Genomic DNA, 11,987 nt, shown 5'->3' with positions numbered 1-11,987 from the left:
ACCTCTGAAATTTTCATGGTAATTAGACTTACTGCGAGGCAGTTATTTAAAAAGTATAGACCCTCCTTTTGCCACAGAACACTCCCTAGTCCTTGGAAGATGGGTGTCAGAGCTCTGGGCCCCTAGTACATCTCTATCTGGGGGCACTTACCTGGCTTAAGTGAGTATAGTATTAAATTTTACTTCATATTTTTGTGATGGTGTGAGATTGAATTTTGCACAGTGTGATAGGAATATATTTACGGTACCTTTCATTTTGCCTTTTCCTTGCCCCCTACTTATTATTATCAATATTGTTGTTGTAATTATTTTAAACAAGTAGGAGTGAATATGGTATGCGTAATTGAAATACTCCTCCTTGTCTGAAATTTTGTCTCCTCCTCTGCAGTCCTGCAGCAACGACAGGCACACAGGCTTTCTCTGTGGATTAATTGGTCAGGAAAGACACTTTTTATATTGTCAAGTGGCACTTAAGCCATTAATTCTTGACTGTGAAACTGCTTTTCCTGGGCAATGCTCTTTAAGGAAAAACTTATTCAGTCCAGTGACTGGTGACTAAGGGAACGATGGAGCACAGGGGATTGGGCGGGATCTAGACTCCTAATAATGCCTTCTTAGCCAATGAAAAGCATTTCCTATTGAGACCCCCAAGAGTTCCCCTGGCCCTCGGCTCCACCTCGGACTTCAGGCCTTTTTGTGTCCTGTTTGCTAAAGGCATGCGGGCTACAGCATTCAAGAGAGGGAGTCGTTAACAAAGGGAAAGAGATAAATGTAAATAAGCTCACATTTTCAGAATGAGCGGTTTGCAGTAAGAAGCTGCGGCAGCCCAGAGTCTGCTACTTTAGGCTGGGCTAAACTTTCCCTGTTAAAAAAAAAAAAATGGATAAAAATATGCACTTCCAAAGGGCGAGGTGCCCATTTACATGTTTATTAGTTAATTATCTACAGGCATCAGCACATTCTCTCATCTAGCACACTCTTTCTTGGGGTAAGTTTCTCTTTGAGAAAGATTTGATTTTGGCGTTTGGGGGTGGGGGATAGCATAGCAAACTACAGTGGAAACACTGATGCTTTGAGAGTGTAAGGAAAGAAGTTAGACTTCAACTCTGAAGTACTGAACAAGGATCTTCGTGTTGAATGGTAAAAAACGAGAATTTCCATTGTTTTGGCAATAATATTGTTTCTGTGGAAGAGATACAGGATTTTCAGGCTGCTGTTTCATGTAAACACAGTTGTTCTAAAGAGCTAATTTAAAATCACAGTGTAGAACAATTTAGAAAGTATGTTGGCTAGCTTTGTATTTCTTTGGTTTACAATTTATTGTGAGCTAACGTGGCTTGTATTATGATGAGGTTTCTTCTAGTAAAACTATACATGACATGCCTTTGATGCTTAATTGATTTATGGAGAATGTGACATTTGCTATATTGAATAATTCATGAACTTACCCATAAAGGAAGAATCATTTTTGAATGAAAAACTCTGTCATAAACTGCATTTTCTGTTATATGTGAAATTAATTGCTGTTTGCCATACAAATGCATCAATATGTCATCTTTAAACTCTCTTCTTGTAAATTTTAAATATTTTCAGTAAAAAGGTCTTACTGAGTTGATAAATACTGTATTTCAGTTACTTTTTAAAACGAGATTCAGCAATGTAATTTATCATTATTTCAGTGTGGAAAAGACCAGACAAATTCAAAGGTTAGAACATTTCAGAGCTTGGTGGGGTTATTCAGTTTGCTACCTTACAAAATTATACCATCTTTATTTATCTTGACTAACATGAAGACAATAATAATAACCTGAGATCCAGATTATCCAATGGCTTTGCAACACATTTATTTTTCAGAACAAAATTCCAAACATCGTATCCCATCAACATAGATTATAAAACCCTTTGCCTTGTCACAGATGAAAAGTTGCATTCTTGCCAAGAAGGATGAGTTCACCTGATAACTTGATGGCATCTACATTCTAAAGCATCTCCTGCCAATCAGAGATGGGAATGAAAGCCTTATTGGAACAATCAGGACAGTCTTTCAGAATGTGCTCTGCAAGTTAAAGGGAGAACCAGGAAGATGCCTCACAGAAACATTCAGGCCAACCTTAGCTAAAGCTTGATCTATTCAATTGCCTTTGTGGGAAAATGCAGTGAGAATTGTTGCCCTTGCTGTGGTTTGTTCAGCGCCTAATTGTGTAGTTACCTTTTGTCTGTGTATGTGGTCATGATATATAGTCTGCCCTTTGCCTTCTTGATGAGGGAAGAACAAAACCTGTAACGTGTTTGCGAATATTAGTACTGAAAATTGGGAGCCTGATAAAAGGTTACCTACCACTGGGAATCCACCTTTACTTTAAGTGGATAAATAATCAGTTATGAGAACAATGCAAAGGGTAAATGATCTAATGATTCTACATGGTTATGTCCTGAAGTATGCTGATAACCTCATATTCTGAGGGGTGAAGTGACCAGGAAACAGGTGGGAAGGGTTGAGGGTTGAGAACTAACAATTAGAGTTGATATGCCTGCCGAAATGAGCACAAGGACAGAGGATGAGGAAAATAAGGCAATTTGGAAGACTTTAAGATATTAGTGGCATCTTTCTCTGTGATTCTTAGCTTCCAGTATTAATTAATACTATTTATTTCTAATATTCAAATAAATCTAGTAATCATTTCATTAAGTCTAACAAAAATTAATGACCCTCCTTGCTTGTAGACTTTGAGGAAATAAAAAATGTTTTACAGTGGCCAATGTAAGCAGGTGAAAATAAATGATGGAAAAGAACAGCCAATAAGGCCACCAGTATGGCACTCATTGAAAGTTGCTTTTCTGACAGTCAGAACCGAAGATTAAAGGAGAAGAGAAACTGAGACTCAGAAACGCACTGTGACTTGCTCTCACTGTGCTCGTGATGGGGCTGGATGTGTCTACATTTAATTAATATCAGTTATAAAAACTTCTGGGTATTTGAACTTCCTAATTTGATTGGATTTTGAATAAAAAGTTTTCTGTATAATCTTTATCAACTGTGAAAGGCATAAAATAATGTTAATGCTTCTATCTTTCCTCCTCCAGATTTCTGGTGGAGTGTGAAAACCAACTCTCCTTAATATTAAGGTGATCTCAATATATCTTAAATTATCTAATCATTTTATTTATTTTGGTTTTTTAGATTGTAGAAAAATCATTTCAGGAAAGTCATAATACTATTTAGCAGTTTGCTTTGTTTTAGTCTACCTCTGGTTAGAAAAGAATGAGATGTAACAATAGTGTAAGTTTGGAGCTAGGGGATGATTCTACTTTACAGGTGGAAGCACTGTAATGGGTAAATTCTAAATGCAGTTGCTACTTGTAAGAATTCCATTGCAGAGTATTTCTGGTTCTATACAAATATTTTGTGCAGAGTTTGAATTGGAGATGTTACAGACATGCTATATTGGGTAGGCCTGGGACATCCTGGTAAAGGTGCAGTGATTGTCAGTCAGTGTGCTAATACCCAGTAATCGAAGCCTTGATCATATCACTGTAGTTCAGTGGGGAGAGAAATTGTATGGGGTGTAGGTAAAAAACAAGACAGTGGAGTCTCCACCTATTGTTCCAGTCATCTTTCCTCTTCCCTTATGAAGGACCTGCCCAATGGTAACAGTTGTTGCCTAGAAAGGAAGAAGAAGAAAAAAAAAACAATGTTAGTTCACGCCAAAACAAAAGTCTCCTTTGTTTTGGTGTTTTTAATGTAACACATTATCTTATGGAAGTGGAGGGAAGTATTTTTATGTCTTGTGTCACTCATTATCTTTATGATTATAGGTTACCACATATGGATTTTATGCATTAGAGTTTAGTCAGTACTACTAATAAAGTATAGCACAGCAGTGACAGGTTGGAAAATACATTGTTATCTGCAATTTTGTAATAATGAAATCCAATGCATGTAAATACCATTTTAAAATTTATTGGGTCTCATTTACTCTGGTTTATATCATATAATGCTTTTTCTATCTTATGATCTTTTATAAGATCATTTTATTGAAAATATCAATTTTATTGAAAAGCCATCAGCTCTCTTTATGGCACACTATTATTACTATTTCTATTTCACAGCACCCATTGGAGGAAATCTCTAACTACAGTGCCTCCAGGAAGCTCATTGGTTATTCCAGTCTTAGATAAAATTGGTACCAGGATTTGGTTCGAACTAATGTGGTGAGTCCTACCCTCCTGATAATAACTTTCTCTACAAATTCCTAATTTAATTCTTCTACCTTTGTTGTAACAAATAGTTGCAACTTATTAAAGATTGTATCATCCAAAGATCCAGAATGGATGGAGGAATTGTAATTTGTTGTAATCCAGGCAATTTTGGTGTAGATGAATATTGATTCTTTAGCTCAACCCCTCTCTGCCACTGGGATTTACCTTTAGATATGGGAGACTCTTTTTATTGCTATTAACAGGTTCAGTGTCCAAGTATATCTCATGAATTGGTGTCCAAATTGATAACTGATTTGCCTGTTCAAATATATTAAATAATGTCAAAATCCTGGCCAGCATATATGACCCTTACAGAAATTGGAAATGAGTTATTTTGGGAACACCCAAAAATTGTCCCAAAAGATCTGGGGCTTCTGCTGAGATGAGATATTGAGTCTCAAGGCTCAAGACAATTTTATAATATTAGGTTGAGCAATTTGCCTGTAGTTGTCTTACTCTGTAACTAAGTACTATGGAAAATTCTACTTTAGTAGGGCTGATGCAATCTTTGGCCCCATCATGTTGAGCACCAGACTACATTATTTCCCAAAGATTGGACTGTGTTATCAAGTGAAGTGTTAATGAGAGACTGAAGTATTTTTTTTTTCTTTTTTGATGAAAAGAAACAAAATCAAGTTAATCACTGAGAATAGGATTTTATCAAATTGAGGCCCATATCAGTTTTCTCTTTTCCTCAAATAAAATGGAGGGACAAAGCAGCCTTAATAATCTTAGTGAAAACCAGATTAGATGTAGATAAGTCACTTTTAAAAGGATATTTCTTGCATCAAAAATAAAAGAGGTTGATATAGATCAATTTTCTAACTCCATTCTTGAGTGAAACATTTATCTATGGTTCCCTCCATATGGAATGCCATAAAGCTAGGTTTTGTTTTAAAAACTATTATGAAGCATCAACCAATGCATGGGAACATTGATACAAAACCTGCATGATTGTGACCTATGCCTGTGACTTGACTGAGAAAATTTCCTTAAGGAGTCTTACCTGTTAAAAACCACTGATTTGAGAAGCAACAGTCTGAACATATTCCCTATTGCTCCAGCAGGATTGTTTTGAGCTGTATTTTCACAACATTTGTGTATTTTTAAATCTGCTTCACTGCTAAGTATCTATAGATAAGAACACAATAGATTTCATCTTCCTCTGAAAACTATTGTGTCAACTTTTATAAACTTTGACCAGAGTAGAACAAGGAAATGCTCTGGGGATCAGAAGCACTCTGACCTGGCCTGCTCTTATTAAAAGTGGAGCAAAGCAAAAATAATTTTAGTATACTCTGCCTTCAAGGCCTGGTCTTCCTGAGCTCTGGACTGTCCTCTGTAGGGATGAAAAGCAAGTCAGCTTTTCTAGGGTACTAGGAATATTTATGCCAGAAGTTGGAGCTTTGTTTTCAATGTATCATCTGAAAGTTTAGCATTTCATGAAGTAAAGTGATTTGGTTATTCATCCTTATAGGGCCAAAAGGCTAACTTTACTTCTTACAGGAGCCTTAAGGACCCCAAACATGGTTTACCTGTATTTTACTCTCATTAGAATTTTTTCTTTTTTTTAAAGAGGAAACAATTGTGGCCACTCTGAGTTAGCTCCATGTGTAGATCGAAGTTAAAAGTTGAGGGTCAGATTTCTTTCTGGTCAACCTCTAAGGTACTTGCTTCCTGTCCATTGTCAATAAAAATGCAGCTATCCAACACTCTCTGACACCCCTAGGTGATTAATTGTCAGAATAATTGGCAGCAGAGGTTTGCAGAAGACAGTAGTTTAATGCTTCTTGCAGTGGAAAATGTAATTAACTGCATCAGCATATATTTATCCTTCTTCATCTCATCTGAAGCTCAAGTGTTGGTCTTTTGTCTCCACTTGGTGCACAATATGTTGGCTATTTAGGAGGATCTAATAGATAGAAACACTGTTTCTTTTAGTCAAAAGAAAGGAAGCCAGTAAGAAGAGAGGCTAATATTGATTCTTCTTCAGAATCATCTCAAAAGCCAAATGCCTTTCTGGTTTTTTAATCATACCTGTATGGGAGATATTACCTTGAGGGCACACTCCTGGATTGTCCTGTTTGAGTAAATTATGTAGTTAAGGCTGAAACTCAAGGGGGTGCTTTCTGAGGTACAAGGTATACATGACACTAGAAGAATGTGCTCCTAATATGAACTTCAGGGTACCAAAAAAAGATAGAAATATAAAGTTACAGTTGTTTCAGGAAAGGAGAAGGAAACAAACTTATATAATGTTTCTCTGTGGTTAGGTAGAGCTAAATACTGGCCAGCTCATAAAGCAATTCACAAGCCCTATTGAGTCTTCCTAGCTTTAGCTGTGAGGCTTAGAGGTAAAGTTTATACAAGGAAGAGAGTGAGAGTATAGCCAAGTTACAGAGTGAACCAGTGTCTGAGTCAGAAATAGAACTCCTTGCTTCTAATGCTGTGTTAAGTCGCAGCACCACACCCTCACTTCTAGACGGCAAAGGTGGTTGTGTGTTCAAGCAGCAGGAGCTATGAATAGGGCCATAGTGGCAGTTTTCCCATGCCCTCTCTTCAGGATTGAGAATGTAATGCTTTCTTGTCTGTCCTTTCTCTCCCACAAAGTTTGATTACTCAGAGCAGCAGAGCAGAAGTGCCAGGCATTTGCAGGCTGCTTGCTGTAGGTATAATGTATATGTTCCCGCGAACATAAAACTGAAGTGAGGGGATGGATATGTTGATTAGCTTGACATAATCACCCATGTAGTATACATATATTAAAATATCGCCTTGTACTTACATAAATGTAGTACAATTGGGATTTGTCAGTTAAACATAATGCAAATAAAAAATAAAATGATTAAAATCATAAAAATTCTGAATGGAAAACTGGGGAGATCTATTTGAAATATATCAACTTGAGAATCACAAAATAATATACAGCCAGTGAGCTAGAATCATGCTGTGTAAAAGGATCACTAGTGGGCAGACTGGAGGGACTCTGGGCAGAAGGGAAAAGGCTTCTATTATAAAAGCATTTTCCAAATAAAATAATTGTACTGGCAGTACTTATTGTAGAAGATAAGTTCAAGCTGATAATGGGTTTTGCAGTCCCATAAATTCTGTTTTGACTATCATTTTATATTTTTGGACTCTTGATTGACCCACACCTTCCTCACATTCATTGCAATGCTATAGTATTGCACTTACTGTATTGAGTGTGAGCTTTCCTGCTCCTACAACATACTCTTGTAGTACCTTTAAATATATGATAGACGTTCAAAAAATACTTGTCAAACCAAATGGAATGTGCATGTTTTTTTCCAATCTGGGTGGACAGAATATCTTATTACACAGAAATCATATATGGAAGGCAAATTTGATTATTTGTTCCATCTTGTCTCTCATAGGAGGAAAATATTTCCTACCGATCCCTAGTGTCAGAGTGGTGAACCCCTGCAGCCAGCAGGCCTCCTGAAAAAAAAGTCCATGGGTGACAGAAGATTCATTGACTTTCAATTCCAAGATTCAAATTCAAGCCTCAGACCCAGGTTGGGCAATGCTACTGCCAATAATACTTGCATTGTTGATGATTCCTTCAAATATAATCTGAATGGTGCTGTCTACAGTGTTGTATTCATCTTGGGTCTGATAACCAACAGTGTCTCTCTGTTTGTCTTCTGTTTCCGCATGAAAATGAGAAGTGAGACTGCTATTTTCATCACCAATCTAGCCCTCTCTGATTTGCTTTTTGTCTGTACCCTACCTTTTAAAATATTTTACAACTTCAACCGCCACTGGCCTTTTGGTGACACCCTCTGCAAGATCTCTGGTACTGCATTCCTTACCAACATCTATGGCAGCATGCTCTTTCTCACCTGTATTAGTGTGGATCGTTTCCTGGCCATTGTCTATCCCTTCCAATCTCGTACTATTAGGACTAGGAGGAATTCTGCCATTGTGTGTGCTGGTGTCTGGATCCTAGTCCTCAGTGGCGGTATTTCAGCCTCTTTGTTTTCCACCACTAATGTCAACAATGCAACCACCACCTGCTTTGAAGGCTTCTCCAAACGTGTCTGGAAGACTTATTTATCCAAGATCACAATATTTATTGAAGTTGTTGGGTTTATCATTCCTCTGATATTGAATGTCTCTTGCTCTTCTGTGGTGTTGAGAACTCTTCGCAAGCCTGCTACTCTGTCTCAAATTGGTACCAATAAGAAAAAAGTTCTGAAAATGATCACAGTACATATGGCAGTCTTCGTGGTATGCTTTGTACCCTACAACTCTGTCCTCTTCCTGTATGCGCTGGTGCGCTCCCAAGCTATTACTAATTGCTTTTTGGAAAGGTTTGCAAAGATCATGTACCCAATCACCTTGTGCCTTGCAACTCTGAACTGTTGTTTTGACCCTTTCATCTATTATTTCACGCTTGAGTCCTTTCAGAAGTCCTTCTACATCAATACCCACATCAGAATGGAGTCCCTGTTTAAGACTGAAACACCTTTGACCACAAAGCCTTCCCTTCCAGCTATTCAAGAGGAAGTGAGTGATCAAACAACAAATAATTGTGGTGAATTAATGCTGGAATCCACCTTTTAGGTATGAGAACTGTGTTCAGGTCCAGATATGGTTTCTCCTATAATTTTTCCTATGCTATAAACTAAAGATTTGAAGCTAATGATACTGAGAACAATGCACCAAATCCAGTCAGAAACATTTGTTTGAAGGTATACTGTGCAGTTTTTATTGCTGTTTTGTTCAGTAATTATAGGTCAGGTCTAATTACAACAACCAAGATGGATTGCCAAACTCTCCTGCTTGGTTGGAATTTCATTGTATCACACTATCCAGGTGGCTAGTGGCATTTGATAATATAGAGATGACTTTGAAACTTTCAAAAAGATATTTCCTTTCCAGTGATATTTGGTAATTAGGTTAGACCTATAAATATAGAACAAATTCAGGGATTTTTTAAAAATTGTGTTACTACTGATATATGCTAGTTTTATTTCTCTTTTGAATTGTCATTGAGTTTATTTTAGCACAAGAATATTTTTAGCCTAACATTATTAATAAGAAATGTGTCAAATTTTTATCATCTGTAAAATACGTTATGTGCATTTTGAAAACAGAGAATAAATTGTGTTGGCATGTATGTGGGTGGGAAGAAAGAGAAAATTAACGAGATTTACACAATTATAATCACCAGCAGTGTGAGTTTTAAAAAGTTCGTGGTTTTTACACCACATCAAAATTTTCATGTCAAACTTCAAAGCCAGAAAGCTGCTAAATATGTATCTGGCAGGTAAAAGCTGGAAAATTACTTAAAACAATAAAATGTCCATAAAAAATTGGAGCAACATCAACATTATTTTTCTTAAAAAGTCATGTTATCTTCATTTTGGGAAACTAGGTTCCATAAAATCTTTATCCTCCCTATTATACTTTGGAGCACAGCACAGCCAGAAAGGGGCTGCATTTGTGCCCAGGTCAGGAGCAAATTGAAAAAAATAAAGTAATACAAATAATCAAACTATAAAGCAAAAACATTTATTAAAACCTGAATGAATCATTTTTGGAGGGAGGAGTAGAGATATATAACCTGAAAATACTTATTCTTTCTTATTGAATTTTGGAGTATAATATAGCCAGGAACTGCTGAATTTGTGCCCCTAGATTGGAAGCAAATCGGAAAAAAAAAAAAAAAAAAAAAAAAAAAAAAAAAAAAAAAAAAAAAAACCCAGCACATAAACTAAACCAAACCAGAACAAAAAAACTACAGAACCCCAAGAAAAACAAAAATAAAAAAAAACCTCAAAAATAATTTGTAATATTTCCATTACCATTTGTTGAGGTTCTGTAAATTTAAAAATACTATGTCATTTGCATAAAATTTTGAAGCACAATGCAGCTACAAAGTGGCTAAATTCATCTCCTGGTTAAGAGCAAGTTGTGGGAAAAAAAAGGTCAAAAATCAAACTGCTATAAAACAAACAAAACGAGCACAAACTAAATTTAGAACTTGCATTTTCTGAGCATCTGAAAAAGTTACAAAACACTGTAACATTCATATGATGCTTTGGATCAAAATGCAACTAAGAAGCTGCTAAACTGGCACCCAGTTTAAAAGCAATTAAAAACAATATTTTAAAATTTACAAAAAAGAAAACATTTTTTATAGTTTACTTAAACAACAAAAATCTTTAAAACGTGCACTATTTTTTAAACTAAAGTGGATATTTAAGAATATTAAAACTTGTAAATATAACTTCTGAGCTTGAAAGATGCTACATTTTTGCTCAAGTCAGGAGCAGTGGAAATAAACCCTCACATACACACATACACAGCAGCAGCAACAACAAAAAACAAAATTAAATGTTACACACTGAAAAACAACAAAAATCTTTTAAAATGTGCATTAATCAATTTTAAAAATATTTGGATAACATGACAATTTAAAAATGCTAAGAATTCTAAAATAAAACTTCCAGGAAAAATGTATCCTGTAAGTTGCTGAACTTGTGCCAGAAAGTGGTTAAACATTTATAAAGCACAGAACAATAACAAAAAAGTAAAACTTCTAAAACAATAAGCAAATTTTTAAAACTCATTAACTTGTTTTTCTTTCTGATGATATGCAGACTTAAAAATACTGAGATTTTTAAGCAAAAATCTGAGCATAATGTAACTTTAAAAACTGTGAAATCTGTGTCTGGGTTGGTAATGAAGTGAAAAAATGCTAAAACAATAGTAAAAATAAATTCTTAAAACTGGCATTACTTTTTCCCAATGAAAGTCCTAAAAGTAATTATGCATTATATAGTTTTATGAAAAGAGGCTATAGATGGAATACATAAGGCATTAGGTTCAGTTAAATAAAATTAGGTTAAGATAAGGTCAGTTGTTAGATTATATGGTAGGATGAAATCAGTAATAAAAGCATGAATAATCTTTTGTTTCTTTCAGTATTCATGTTTTTACATTTCTTGTAAGTATAAAATATATGTGAACATTTGTTTGTGCCCTTGCTTCTTAACATTATAAAATTTTATGATTATGACACCAAACCATTTAATGGGATATTAAATAAGTTGAAATAAAATATATTATTAAATGTTTCTTGTGTAATTTCCATGTTTAGTTTTAATTTTTTTATATTTCACTTTTTAAATTTCCATTTTTATAGTTAATATAAATTGCTAATAATAAAACTTGTCACATTAACAATGTAACCAAGAAAATGTAAAGTATAACTAAATATAAAAGTGACTATGTTACATCGAAAGGAAAAGCAATTTTACGGCTATAATTGCAACTTGGATTTTAAATGTTTATTAAATGTAATAAAATATATTTGAATTATCTAGCAGTTATACTTTGATCAATTATTCAACTTCCTTTATTTTTGGCCACCCAAAGGCATATCTCCTTTATCTTCCCTCCATCTTTTCATGAAGGAATTATTGGAATATATTTGCTCTTAAATTAATTTCAATAATTCATTTCTGAGGCTATCTGAAGACGAATGCGAAATTGGCAAATGGCAAATTCCTGGGTAACTTTTCAGGGATCAAGATAAAAGACTAATGACCTCTTTTCCTGATTTTTCTAACTTGGATTTGATTTATTTGGGGTTGTTAGCCAAGTTGACTTTGGATTTTAATTTCTAGGATTCAACAAAATATTCTAGGACAACTGGGAACCCTGGGAAAAGCTAGGGCAAACAGATCATCTGACAA

At 35.1% G+C, this 11,987-nt stretch overlaps 1 protein-coding gene across 1 annotated transcript; it reads left to right on the top strand.

Moving 5' to 3' along the window:
- Positions 1-686: 686 nt before the first annotated feature.
- On the top strand, positions 687-9,968 carry LPAR4 (lysophosphatidic acid receptor 4). The gene is made up of 2 exons (XM_023202331.2): positions 687-988; positions 7,656-9,968. Exon 2 carries the CDS (start codon positions 7,735-7,737, stop codon positions 8,845-8,847), a length of 1,113 nt encoding a protein of 370 aa, XP_023058099.1. The 5' UTR covers positions 687-988; positions 7,656-7,734; the 3' UTR covers positions 8,848-9,968.
- Positions 9,969-11,987: the final 2,019 nt, after the last annotated feature.

Source organism: Piliocolobus tephrosceles, chromosome 12 (genome assembly GCF_002776525.5).
Source record: "Piliocolobus tephrosceles isolate RC106 chromosome 12, ASM277652v3, whole genome shotgun sequence".
Taxonomy (NCBI): Eukaryota; Metazoa; Chordata; class Mammalia; order Primates; family Cercopithecidae; genus Piliocolobus; species Piliocolobus tephrosceles.
Note: the sequence above shows the minus strand (reverse complement) of the source record. Positions and strands in the feature narration are given on the sequence as shown.

Excerpts from the sequence above, each read along its gene's own strand:
- LPAR4 (XM_023202331.2), top strand. The coding sequence starts at position 7,735 with ATGGGTGACAGAAGATTCATTGACTTTCAATTCCAAGATTCAAATTCA.